General features: G+C 41.1%; 1 protein-coding gene across 2 annotated transcripts in view; it reads left to right on the top strand.

Annotated features, from left to right (window-relative positions):
• TRAPPC9 (trafficking protein particle complex subunit 9) overlaps positions 1-13,254 on the top strand; it is a 298,285-nt gene that overhangs the window by 109,154 nt on the left and 175,877 nt on the right. For both annotated transcript variants that reach the window (XM_081204403.1, XM_081204404.1), the window contains exon 21: positions 867-957. In XM_081204403.1, the coding sequence (XP_081060529.1) occupies positions 867-957 (91 nt within the window). The remainder of the gene's footprint in view (positions 1-866; positions 958-13,254) is intronic.

Below are 13,254 nucleotides of genomic sequence, written 5' to 3'. Positions count from 1 at the left end.
GAGCATTAAGTAAATGTAGTTGAGAGTTTGCACATTTTACTTCTCAGTGTTCATTATAGATAGAATCTACCTGTTGGTACATCTGGATGTATTGGGGATGGGGTGAGGTAGATCTTCAGGTTCTACATATAACCAGGAAATAAAACTGTTTTGTTTACAGTTAGTAGTAACAGTGGTGTTACCTGCAAAAGCAGAAATAATTTTAGTGGAAATAGGTTGTCTAGAACAGAAACCTTCACGGGGGGAAGGAGGACTTGTTGAAGAACTAGAGCCTGTATCAAAGGTCCCAGGTTCATTCCTTGGCATCTCCCATTAAAAAAGCATATTTGATGTTGTGGCTGTTGCTGTCTCTGCCATCTTTTTGCTGCCTGCTGTAGACCTTCCTCTTTCAACTAGGCTTGTAATTTGAGATCTTCCCTAGTCTGCATCTGTATGGGGATTTTAAAGATGCTTTTATTGTTTTATCAATTGTTGTTTGCCACTCTGTTGGGAGGAAGGTTGGGGTATGGATTAAGTAAATAGATAAGCCTGGGGGAGCAAGGCTGCTAAAGTGCTCTCCTGAGCACTTGGATAGTTGCTGCCTGTTGGAATACGTAGTGCTTGAAGGTTAGATAGGCCAATGACTTGCCTTATTGTGTATTATTGAAAATGAAGCAATATCATCTATACCTGTGATATCTGTGCCACTTGACTCAGAAAACAAGTATTGATCCTGTCTGTCCTGTTCAGGACTGACATTTCTCTTTGGCTCTTCTTTATGTCCAATAACAACCTGAAATTATTCATAGAAATTGCAGCCTTAAATGTTGTATTCATGTATGTTTTCTTTTTACGAGCTGCATCTGTGCTCCTTAACTATCATTTACCCCTCTTTGAAGCGTGAAGGAGAAGCAAGCATAGAAGGTGTTCTCAATCAACTGGTCCTAGAGCACTTGCAATTGGCTCCTCTCCAGTGGGGTGAGTAATGCTGAAAAAGATTGATAATTATATATATTTGCTTTATGTTGTGGTGCTTCTTACAGATGTTAGCTCTGCACAGTCATTGGTTAACCTCTTGAAATGCCGAACAGTGCACACAATGCAGCTCTCAGCTTCCATTTTTAATCATTTGCTAAAAATCCGTGGAGCAGGGTAACTTAGTATGAGGGCTTTCCCCTTGGTTTTGTTTACTTGGTTGTAGAAAATCATTCATTATCCTCAAAACTAATTGTTATTGTTGGGTTATAATTCTGCTGTCCACTCTAGTGTGGTAGAGATTTGCTCTTACAAAAATGCTGTTGTTTTTGTGTGTGGAATGCATAACTCTTGTTTGTAGATAGTAATTTATGTGGGATATTTCTTACTGATTTATGATCAAACCATGTTCTCAATTATTTGATTTGCAGTGGGGGTTTTGTGGGGGGGGGTTTCTGTTCAGAGAGCAAACACATGAAAAATTATCTTTCTGAATTGGAAGAGGTTTACATTTACATTATGGTGTGTTGGAAACAGCTGTAAAAGCAAAACTGCAGCCAAACTAGATGGGAGACACATGTGACACTTCTATCTGTTTAGCTATCTATGAAAAGTAGACTCCAGATGTTGTGACCTTGCATCAGGAAATGCTGTGTAGGGCTGCTTTTCGTAATTTATTTGCATACTGGTGTTGGCGGAAAGTGGGTGAGCTTTCACTGAAAAAATGCCTTGTTGAAAATATTACTGCACACGGCATCTCTCTTGTTAAGTCTTGCTTAAAACTCACGTGCCTACACAGTAATGCTTGTTTAGACCTAGATTTCCCCTGGAACATGGAAAGTTCATATATATTGTTGGAACCCCAATCTCTGAGCAGTGCAAGATTCCAGGCACAGATCTTGGAATGAGAGGCAACGGACACTGTGGTATATGATGTATGGTTTATTTATACGTTTTCTTCTTCTTCTTCTTCTTCTTCTTCTTCTTCTTCTTCTTCTTCTTCTTCTTCTTCTTCTTCCTCTTCTTCCTCTTCTTCCTCTTCTTCCTCTTCTTCGGCGATCACTTGTAGCCGAGTAAGATTGTCTTCCATAAACACAATTTTAACAATGAGTCCGTAAGTGACTATAGAGGCCAATTCTGGATCCACACTTCCTTCCACAGTGGGGATATTGGTTTCTGGGCGGGAGCTGATCACAGTGTGGATTTGCCAAGCGTGCCTTCCTCCTAGCACGTTTCTCCCTTGCATCCTGAGTTCGAGTGTCTTCAAAGCCCATGACACCTTTGGTAAAGGCTGTTCTGGAGTGCTCGCAGGCCAGTGTTTCCCAGTTGTCAGTGTTTATACTACATTTTTTAAGATTTGCCTTGAGAAGGTCTTTAAACCTGTTTTGTTGACCACCAGCATTACGCTTTCCATTTTTAAGTTTGGAATAGAGTAGTTGCTTTGGAAGATGATCATCAGGCATCCGCACAACATGACCAGTCCAACGAAGTTGATGTTGAAGAATCATTGCTTCAACACTGGTGATCTTTACTTCTTCCAGTACACTGACATTAGTTGAACCTATGATGGAAGGGCTCACAGCATTAGCATCCCATGTCTTGCTTCTCCCATAGCTGCAGCCTTGGATTCAAGCAGAAATCAAGTATGGCTCTCACTCTCAGGCTTCCGCCTGCAGCCTGCTTCTAGCCCAACTCTCACATACACAACACACTCTGGCTTTTGTGTTTCTCATACACCCAACCTGTATTCACTTAGCAGTATTGCAGTCAACACAAACACACTCTTATCTGCAGGCAGATATCAGACAGTTCAAACAAGCTTACAACACATACACAATTGCTGGCTGGAAGAACAGACCAGGCAGGGCCCAGTATGAAGTTATAACCATTAGTTATGTGTTCATGTACCAAAGATGCAGAACTGAATATGCAGTTTGTAAAAGATAATTGGCAAAATTCTGAAAGCATGTGGAATTTAATAGGCTGCTCTGAAAGATAAGCAATATGAAAGTTCTGCCTTGTGGAAAACAAGGATACAATATTTTGGCTGACATAGCAAAAGTGGTTTTGCAGAAGTTGAGAATAATAATAATGCTAGGTTTACGATTCCTGGGAAAAATATGTGGCTTAGGGGCAGTTTTGAAAAATAGATAAGAGACTCAACCTTTGATAAAGACATTTTAACAACTCAGCAGCTGAGTGATAAGCACTTAGCAGTAAAAAACTAAGACATAAAAGATATTTCAACTGAACGGTGGCTTTATTATTTTCCCATCAAGTTCTTTCTTTAAAAAGCTACAGGTTGTTGGTGCTTGTTTTATGTTGTGTAACATGGCAGAACAGTTCCATAATTCTCTTCCTGTACCGGTCTTGATTATTATTTTTTTTAAAAAAATGTTAATAATGTTCAGTCCTACGTACTAGTTTAGTCTGAACAATAGGAGCATTGGAAACTGCCTTAGAGCAACTCAGACCATCGGTCCTTCTAATTTGTTACTGTCTACCCTGGCTCAGTGGTGGTTGTCCACTGCTACCCCAGCCCTATCGTGTGATGCCAGGATCTGAACCTGGGACCTGTGTGTGTCAAACATGAGCAGTATCGCTGAGCTACAGACCCTTCCCTAGAGATATTTGGCAGCAACCATGGAGTAAATTTGGACTAGGAATATGAACCTTTTCCAGGGTGAGTGTTTGTAACCTTATACCAAAAGTCTCATTACTGTAAGCCATGGTTATAAAGATTAGCACTGCAGGCATATCAACTGGTTTGAAATCAGTAATTATATTGAATTATAATTATGTGAGCCTCCTGCTTCTGTCCCCAAATATCTATTTATGGCTAGTTATGATTGCCAAAAAGCAGGGTGGAATTGGCATTGCTGTGGAAATTACCTGTTGCAGGTGATTACCTTTAAGAGAGCATATTACAAAGCACTCACACTAGGCTTGTTTTTTATGGGCAGGCTCAAGGTGGATGGTACTTCCTCAGGATGTTTTTCGGGGGGACGGGACACCTTTGCTTTTAATGGTTTATAGCTCAAACATTTGCCAACCAGGTTGTTGTGAATCATTTGCTCTAATAAACAATCTTCCTATTTCTCCTAATTGGGCAACATGAGTTGTTTCTTTTCGGGACTGTTCTCTCGGAGGAAAAACCTGCTTACAGAATGGCAGGAGGGGCTAATTTTATGCACCATTTCAAATTCCACCTGTGGAAATTACTTCAGAACATCAGAAACATGATTATTTGAGCAGTTAATCTGTATAACTTTAATGACTGAGAAATTGCTCTGTGTCTGCCGAGTGCACGTTGTTGTTTTTTTGAGGCTTTCTCTGGTTTTGCACATGAAAGCCACAGAGGAGACATAAATTCGGAAGCTCTGGCATAGTCAAGGCAGGAGATATAGTACTTGTTTGGAATTCTTATAAATGTGTACCAACGCAAAAAACCTATGACGTAATTTGGAACATTCATGCCGGTTGCTTTTTAAATCTGCCCATCTGCCAAAGAGCACAGGGTGGCGTGTGGGCCTTCCTTGCCGTCCTCACAGCAACCTGATAAAGTACCGCATTTTTCTCTCTATAAGACGCACCAGAACATACCTAATTTTTGGAGGAGGAAAATAAGAAAAAAAATATTCTGAATCTCAGAAGCCAGAACAGCAAGAGGGATCGCTGTGCAGCGAAAGCAGCGATTCCTTTTGCTGTTCTGGCTTCTGGGATAGCTGCGCAGCCTGCATTCGCTCCATAAGACGCACAGACATTTCCCCTTACTTTTTAGGAGGGGAAAAGTGAGTCTTATAGAGAAAAAAATATGGTATTTTAAAAAACCCTGAAACATCCATGCCCCCCTTTTATGACAGTTTTATATTTATGATAGTGGTGCATTGCTCACTTGGTAGCATGAGGCACCCCATGTCAGTCTTATTCAGGACGAAGAACCATACTCTCATCCAGTGCTTTTTTTCTTAAAAAATGCTTAAGGGTACTCTCATTTTCCTACTCATATTGAAATACTGCCCCTCAGTGAGGCCAAACTTAGATTCACAAAATGTTTAGGGCAGGCTACCTCAGCCTTGGCCCTCCAGATGTTTTTGGCCTGCAACTTCCATGATCCCTAGCTAGCAGGACCAATGGTCAGGGATGATGGGAATTGTAGTCTCAAAAACATCTGGAGGGCCGAGATTGAGGAAGCCTGATTTAGGGGTATGCATCCCCGTCCCCCCAGAAAAAAGCACTGCTCTCATCTGTGGTCAAGATCAGGGCTACACTACTACATCAGGAAGAGTAGAGCAGAAATCTCTGCTTTAAAGGCAAAGGGCCTTCCTAAATCTCTCCCCCCACACCACCCCGGGCTTATTTCTACATTTGTGTCTCACTCAGAGGAAAGTTGCAAAGTGGATTGCACAGTTCCTTTGATTTGGTAGTACTCATTAGTCTTGGCACAGACGGTAGACATTACTTAAGTATGAAAAATGGAGTGGAACGATGCGGGGCAAAGGATGGAAATAAGACAATTCAGAAGTATGATTGAGTTTACTTGTGAGAAATGGCTTGCGTTTCCTAGCCGCTGCAGTATATTGTTCTAGCAGAGAAAGTTCACTCAGAGAGGAACACATGATTCAAAGAACAGAAATGACAAGAAAGAACGCAATATGTTTACAACCTTGTGACACAGATCAGTCAGAAAAGGCAAGTTCCAACAAGACAGTTAAACTATAAGTGATGGAAGTTTCAGAAGGTGACAGAAGGATGGTGTTTCTGTGGAGAACTTTCTTAGGAAATATCCTTTTTTCTTTTGAAGTGGGTGAAAACTGGCATGGATATGGATCAATATACACTAAAGCTATTATCATCAGTCTTTTCTGATTCCAGAACAAACCTTCTAATGGAACCCAACACTCATTTTTAACACATGGAACTTTTGTGTGTGTGTGTGTGTGTGTGTGTGTGTGTGTGTGTCCTCCTCTCTTTACCCTTATTCTGTTTAGAATAAGAAAATATTGAGATATGTCACGTGAGCCAACATAGACTGGGCCATAACCTGTCGGTGGCCTAGAAAGGTATACTAGTGGTTTGGATTTTGTGGTCTGTCCTGACAACATGAATGTGTGTGTAGGCTTGGGGGGACGAGTTGATCTGTGAAGAGCAAATCAGCCCACCACAATATATACAGAGGCCCAAGTAGCATATAATAAGCTAGTATGCAAGGAGATATTTTGAACTTTTCATATCGCAATTTTATGTTGTGAACTACCCTGACATCTACAGATGAAGGGTGGTATACAAAAATAACAACAACCCTCACTCTTTTCTTAAATAAGTTCTCCATTGCATCAGGCGAGCCAGTTCACCCAGCTCCCCGCCCCGAAAGCAACATCAGGTGTAGGAACTGCTACACATTCATCCAGTGCTTTACCAACTGCACTGGCTCCCGGTGGAGTACAGGGTCAGGTTTAAGGTGCTGGTTTTAACCTTTAAAGCCCTATGCAGCCTAGGACCCTCGTACCTACGGGACCGCCTCTCCTGGTATGCCCTGCAGAGGACCTTAAGGTCCATAAATAACAACACTTTGGAGGTCCCGAGCCTCAAGGAGGTTAGATTGGTCTCAACTAGGGCCAGGGCCTTTTCAGCACTGGCCCCGACTTGGTGGAACGCTCTGTCACAAGAGACCAGGGCCCTCCGGGATTTGACATCTTTCCACAGGGCCTGCAAGACAGAGCTGTTCCTCCTGGCCTTCGGCTTAGACTCACTCTGACCCCTTATATGGGATTTGGTATATAAATTTCCCCTTGGCTTTTTTGCTGGCCCATGTAGGACCAGCATGGATAGCTGGCTCGAGTGAATATCTGATATTTCTTCCGTTTATGGTCTTGATTTATAGGCTACTTCTAAAATGAGGCTGTATTTTAATAAACTGTGTTTTTTTATTACATTTTATTGTAATTTATATTTGGTGTTAGCCACCCTGAGCTGGGGAGGGTGGGGTATAAATAAAAAATTATTATTGTTATTATTATTATTAATAGTAGTAGTAGTAGTAGCAAGGGGGGTGAGATGTCCTTGCACACACTGTGATTCTCTCTGAATCACAGCCAAAATCTATGGTTGTTTCAGTTTTAACGCCTCTTAAGTAAGCATCGCCACCTGAGATACCACACACCAATTGTTTACACTCATTGTCCAACAGTAGAATCACTTATTCTGATACGTTTGCTAAAGCCCATGGGAAGTCCACAGAATAACTTGGAAGAGATGAAAATATAGCTGTCATTTGACATAGCAAATCCTTTCCCTGAAGAATTCTCTCTCCCCCCCCCCCACTATTCTGTAAACAGTTCCCCTCCTGTACATTGACCTTATCAAAGTTCAGTGGAGGTTTTGTAGGGTTTTTTTAAGGGTAGGAATGCATGGCCCAGATATACTTCAGGAGGTAGAAAGACTTTGCAGTTTATAACCAGATAAAAGGGACACCTTTTTACACTTGGGGATTCAGTTTAATTTTAGCATTGTAGAACTGGCGTGGATCCTTGAAAAGGTTGACAGTACCTGGGAGTGGATTCTGCAGCCCTGTAGTTAGCATTTGGAATGTATTAAACAGAAAAGAAAAGAAAAAAGAAATCTGCTTCCTTTGTGCTCTGTATACTGTCAAGCAGTTCTTTGCACAATAAATCTAAATCTAGGGGATGCTAAAACCAGTATTCGAATTAGAGTCTTGGTGTTAGTTACTAATGGCTTATGCTGTTGGTTGCTTATGTTTTAATGTGATTTCATTGGCATCGAAGTGCTTCTATTTATAGCAAGAGCACAATGCTCTCCACTGCATTCTCCAGCATGAAGAGCTAATGTCTTGTGGTGGCAAGGATATTTTTAGCTGTGACATTTGGAACTGAAGGGGAAAGGTCAGGAATTCTCATGAGGCCAAGTTCTGCTGCTTCTAGTGCTTTCACCTATCTCATTCTCCAACAATAACACCAGTTATTGTAATACTAAAGAATACTACTCATGAAGCAAATGTGAAGCAGACGATCATTTTAGCTTCTTTCATTGTGCATTCTCCTTCTTCTTGAGTGTCAATTTTCTTCTCTGTCAGATTCCATGCAGTGATGTATGCATCAAAGTGAGGGTGGTGAAGCCTGTTGTAGAAGTTAGCTTTGTATTTTATTTCCTCCCCTAAAAAAACGTATAGCTTGGAAGCGGTCAATAATTTTTAATTTATGTTGTCCTCTGACATCCACTATGCTATCGCATTTTGATAGCTATCAAATTGCCACATAATAAAGGAAATATTATTGTATGCTTCGCTCAGCAAAGATTCAGTGAGAGGCTGTGGATTGATGGTATATTATAGAAAAAGCATGGAAGACCAAACTCCATGGAAGTAAACACAGTTTTTGAAAAACAATGTAATTGCATTGTAGTTTTCCTGATGGGAAATTAAGTGCATATAAGCATGTCAGAAAGCTGTTGGTCAAGAAAAGGGTATAAGAAAAAGTGTACTTAAATTCTGAACTTGGATGCTTCACTCCTTTTGTTTAACAAATTAGGCAATTACTTAGCTTTATGTAATGTTAGGTGGCTAAGAAAGGGTCTACTTGCTAAGAAAGCAAGAATCCGATATTTACCAAGGTGCCACATAGAATAGCACAACAGTGGCGATAACCTTTTAGGACCAACGGAAAGCCACAAAATAGTGAACTAGATTTTGGGTTTTACAGAACTCTTCCCGTAGGCTAGAAGTTTTACAAAAAAAGGGGGAGAGAAAATAAAAATAATGTAAAAGGTAAAGGTAAAGGGACCCCTGACCATTAGGTCTAGTCGTGGCCGACTCTGGTGTTCATCTCGTTTATTAGCCAAGGGAGCCGGCATACAGCTACCGGGTCATGTGGCCAGCATGACTAAGCCACTTCTGGCAAACCAGAGCAGCGCACAGAAACACCATTTACCTTCCTGCTGGAGCGGTACCTATTTATCTACTTTGATGTGCTTTCGAACTGCTAGGTTGGGAGGAGCAGGGACCGAGCAATGGGAGCTCACCCCGTTGCGGGGATTCGAACCGCCGACCTTCTGATCGGCAAGTCCTAGGCTCTGTGGTTTAACCCACAGTGCCACCCGCGAGTCGATCCTAATAAAGATATTGTGTTAGCGCTGCTCATTGTTACATGGAAGCCCATCTTTGCCCACTTCCTATGAGTCCTCTCTGGATGGTTAAAATAAATATTACCAGTATTGATCACATCCAACCCCAACCCCAATCCAGCCTGAGGAAGCATTCAGTGGACATTTAAAAGCTTTGTAAAAACTGCTTTGTAGCTGTCCTAATGAATGTATTGTTTTACTGTTTCTGTTTGCATTTTTTCAAGTGAACCAACATAGCTGTCTGTTTAGAAGTATAATATATCTACCTTAAATTTCTACAGCTGAAATGCTGTTCTGCTTGATGGAAATTCTTTCAACTGTGACTGTTCTTGTTACCTTTCCCAGGTTCCTATTGGATTCAAAGAGCATGTAATAAAGTGAATTACCTCACTGAATTTTACAAATTATATTATGATGGCTAGTGAAAAGATTTCAGCATGTATCTGACAGTTGTCAGAAAACAGCATAGACTACAAACCAAGGAACCAGCAGCACAAAACTATGGCGTAACCTGAACTATTTCTCTACCCCCCCCCCAATCAATCAAGACTGAATTTATTTCCCACCATTTCCTACTTCTTGTCGGTTCATAGTCTCGGCATTCTCATGTCAAAATTAAGAGCCTCCGTAGGTCTGATGTTGATGCGAACAGGGGTGTTTCTGAGAAATGTGAAATTTGTTGCTCTTCAGACCAGTCCTTTCCTTCTGCACAGAGTTTAATGCAATGAAAAGTTTAGATGAATTGAAACCGCAGTATCTTTCCAAATCAAGACATTTCTTGCACCCAAGTGAGCTATGTGACAGTGCCATGGACACAGGCTATACTGTACTCTTAAGCTTCATTATGTGAGAACGTTTAATGCAGGGATGGAGAACCTGTGGCTCGTTAGTGTTACGGAACTACATCTCCCATCAATCATGTCTATTGGCCATGCTGGCTGGTGCTGATGGGAGTTGGAGTCCATCAATATCTAGTGGCAAGTTGTCCATTAATTTTCTAATGTCAGTATGTTTAATGATGGAAAATGTAAACTGTGACTTGGAAGCCCTTACTCAGGAGCACTTTAAAGGGCACAGGATTAGGGCACAGGTGTGTCGAATGTAAAAAAAAAAAGGGGGGGGGTTGTAAAGTAAGCAGCCAACATATTTTCACCTGCATATTTGGTCTTTTGATAACTGATAGCTATCAGGTTTGCTTTAATTCTTCCTTGTGAAATGATAGAAGCCTTTTTTCCAGCACCTTTATATGATTTGATCTCTGGAAACTTCACTACAAACCTGTGATATTGCTTTATTGTTATGTTGTAACTGGTGGATGCTTGAAGCTAGCATATCTGTTCAGACACGCTATGTACCAATCTAGGTCACCTATAAACCTACAAACTTAAGTTTACAATGATGTATTTTTTTCATGTTGTAAGTCTCCTTGAACATGGCTTGAATTATTTAAAGCCAGCATACAAATAATATTAGGTATGTATGTGTGTGTGTGTGTGTGTGTGTGTGTGTGTGTGTATGTGTGTATGTATGTATGTAGTATGGCCCATAGCTGTCAGCTTTTCCCTTTTCTTGCGAGGAATCCTATTCGGAATAAGGGAATTTCCCTTTAAAAATGGGAAACATTGACAGCTATGGTATGGCCTCTGGGAATTCTGTAGCAGGTACTTTCATTCTTTGGTTTGGGCAATATATAAGGTTTTCCTTAGATACTGTTTTCCATGTAATTTAAAAATAATAGCTGTAGTAGTGTAATTATGTTACATTGATTTAGATTTATAACCATGTAAAGGGATTTTTAAAGCTTTTAGAGAGTCTAGGCACTTTCCTCTCATTTCAGGATGGATTAGAATACTGAAACAGGAAAAAATATTATTTTTATATAAAAACACACACACTAGAATTGTCATCTGCTTAGGTGAACTCAATAAATAGGTATGATATTGCCAGGAAAGTTTGAAGCAGGAAGAAGAAATCTAGAGAACCAAACTGCACTCTTCTCTGTGCTAATTCATTCTCCCACGAGTTGTATGTCAGTTCCCTCCTTAGAATTGGGAGGGTGTGACTCCAAGAACTTAATTCTTCAAAGTAAAATCAAGGTCAGCTTGACAAAAAAAAGCCATAGATCGAGGAAGTTGTAATTGTGGAAGAAATCCTGTCAGCCTCAGTTACTAGAAAACATCAGAAGGGGAACAGGGCTTGTGACTAAGAAAAAAAGCTATCAAACGTGAACTCAAAGGATGGCAATGCCTTATGTATTGTATAAAAACCTTGCATAAAGTAGACAGAAAGTACTGTTTCATAGTTAATTTTGCTATTCATGCACCCGATTGGCTGATGGAGAAAGGAGATAGAAAAATCACATTTCCATTGTGAAGCTGTCTGCCTCTTAGCATCTCTAATAAAAAGTAAAATATCCAATAACAGCTCAGAAGAGCTTTATTGCACAGCCAGAGCTCCTGCAATGGAAGCCTATTGCAAATTGATTGTGCCACTTGGATGTAGGAAGTTAGAGCCTTATTTCCCTGTAAATGCAGACGGTTTGCTCAGTGGTTGAAACACAGTTCCTTGGGGCCATTGTAAATGTCTGTGTATGTATTTCATTTTTGTCTTTTACAGGTGTTCTCAACGTAAAATAAAGTTAACCCCTGCAGACTTTCAGGAAAGATATTAGTGTATTCTTAGATCAGTAACAACACAAGAGGCTGATTTTTGCCATCTCCCACTCTATCAACCTGGGAGAGGGGGACTTTGATCAGCCTCTTTAGAGTTCAAACCTCGTGAAAGAGAGAGGCCCATTCTAGAACAGTTTGGGCTGCAAAAAAGATTGGTTTATTTGGTTGTGTGAGGGCAGCAATGACGAATCCTGCATTCTTTTTATATTGTAAAAACTGCAAAGATTTCATTTCTTGGTATGGGCCAAATGTTCAGTAACACATTTGTCTGGTGCTTTCAGAGACACACAAACTCTCACTGATAGACCTTCCATCCCAAACCTTATATTTTTTCCTCCACTCCTTTGTCGAAGTCAGAGAGATAAGTCAGAGGGGAGATATGATCACTGGCGGAGGAATGGGACTGCAGAGGAAGCAGACCGCCCCCGGCACCACTATTCTGGTAGGGTGCCATCGTGGCGCCCTCCCTGGGTGCGCGCCAGGCGCCACGCCCCCACAAACGATGCACCACGCCCCCAGAACACGTGCCATGCCCCCACCTGCTCTCGCCCCCAGTAGCGGAGCATGCAGCTTTGCCACTAGACATTATGGCCATCTTCAAATATCTATAAGAGGGAGCAAACTTGTTTTCTGCCGCTGTAGAGGGTAGTGACCCAAACCAGTGGCTTCAAGTTACAAGAAAGGATATTTCAACTAAACATCAGGGAGAATATTCTGTTCAGCATGGAACAGACTCCCTTGGAAGGTGGTGGTCTCTCCTCCTTGGAGGTTTTTAAGCAGAGATTGGATGGCCATCTGTCATGGATGCTTTAGTTGAGATTCCTACATCCCAGGGGATTGAGCTAGATGACCCTTGGGGTCCTTCCAACTCTACAATTCTATGATACTTTGATTTAGAAAGATGGGGCCCAGGATAAAATCCTGTTGCATCTCACTTGTCACTTCTCCAGATTGATAATGAGGTGTTGATGAGTGCTTATTGGTTACGGTCCATCAACTAGCTACAAATCCACCTAGCATTAGCTTAATCTAGAATATAATAGAGGGACCTTGTCAAAAAGTCTTGTTGAACTCATTTTATGTTCATAGCATTCCCCTGATCTTCCAACTGCTAGGTCAATCTGTTGCTTTTAAACACTGCAGAACTTTTCACATGGCTGGTGGCAGGGCTTTTTTCCAGCGAGAACTCACAGGAACTCAGTTCCAGAACCTCTCTGGTGGGCACCATTGTCATTATAAGAGAACAAAGGAAGTGTTCATTGTGACATCCGGCACCTCTTTTTCTAGAAAAAATTTGCACTGTGGAGCCCTTTCTGCCTAACCTGGCCCAGACGGACTTTTGCAAACTCATTAGGATGCAGTTGCACCTGCTGATTGAACATTGGCCTGATCCTACCACCACACTGAAAGTTGCATGAAAATGTGGAATCGTGAATTGATTCATATTAGCACTGCAATGGATTGCATTATAGTAATCCAAAGATCTTAG

This window comes from Podarcis bocagei, assembly GCF_964188305.1.
Source record: "Podarcis bocagei genome assembly, chromosome: 8".
Lineage (NCBI taxonomy): Eukaryota > Metazoa > Chordata > Lepidosauria > Squamata > Lacertidae > Podarcis > Podarcis bocagei.
This window is presented reverse-complemented; position numbering and strand designations above follow the sequence as displayed.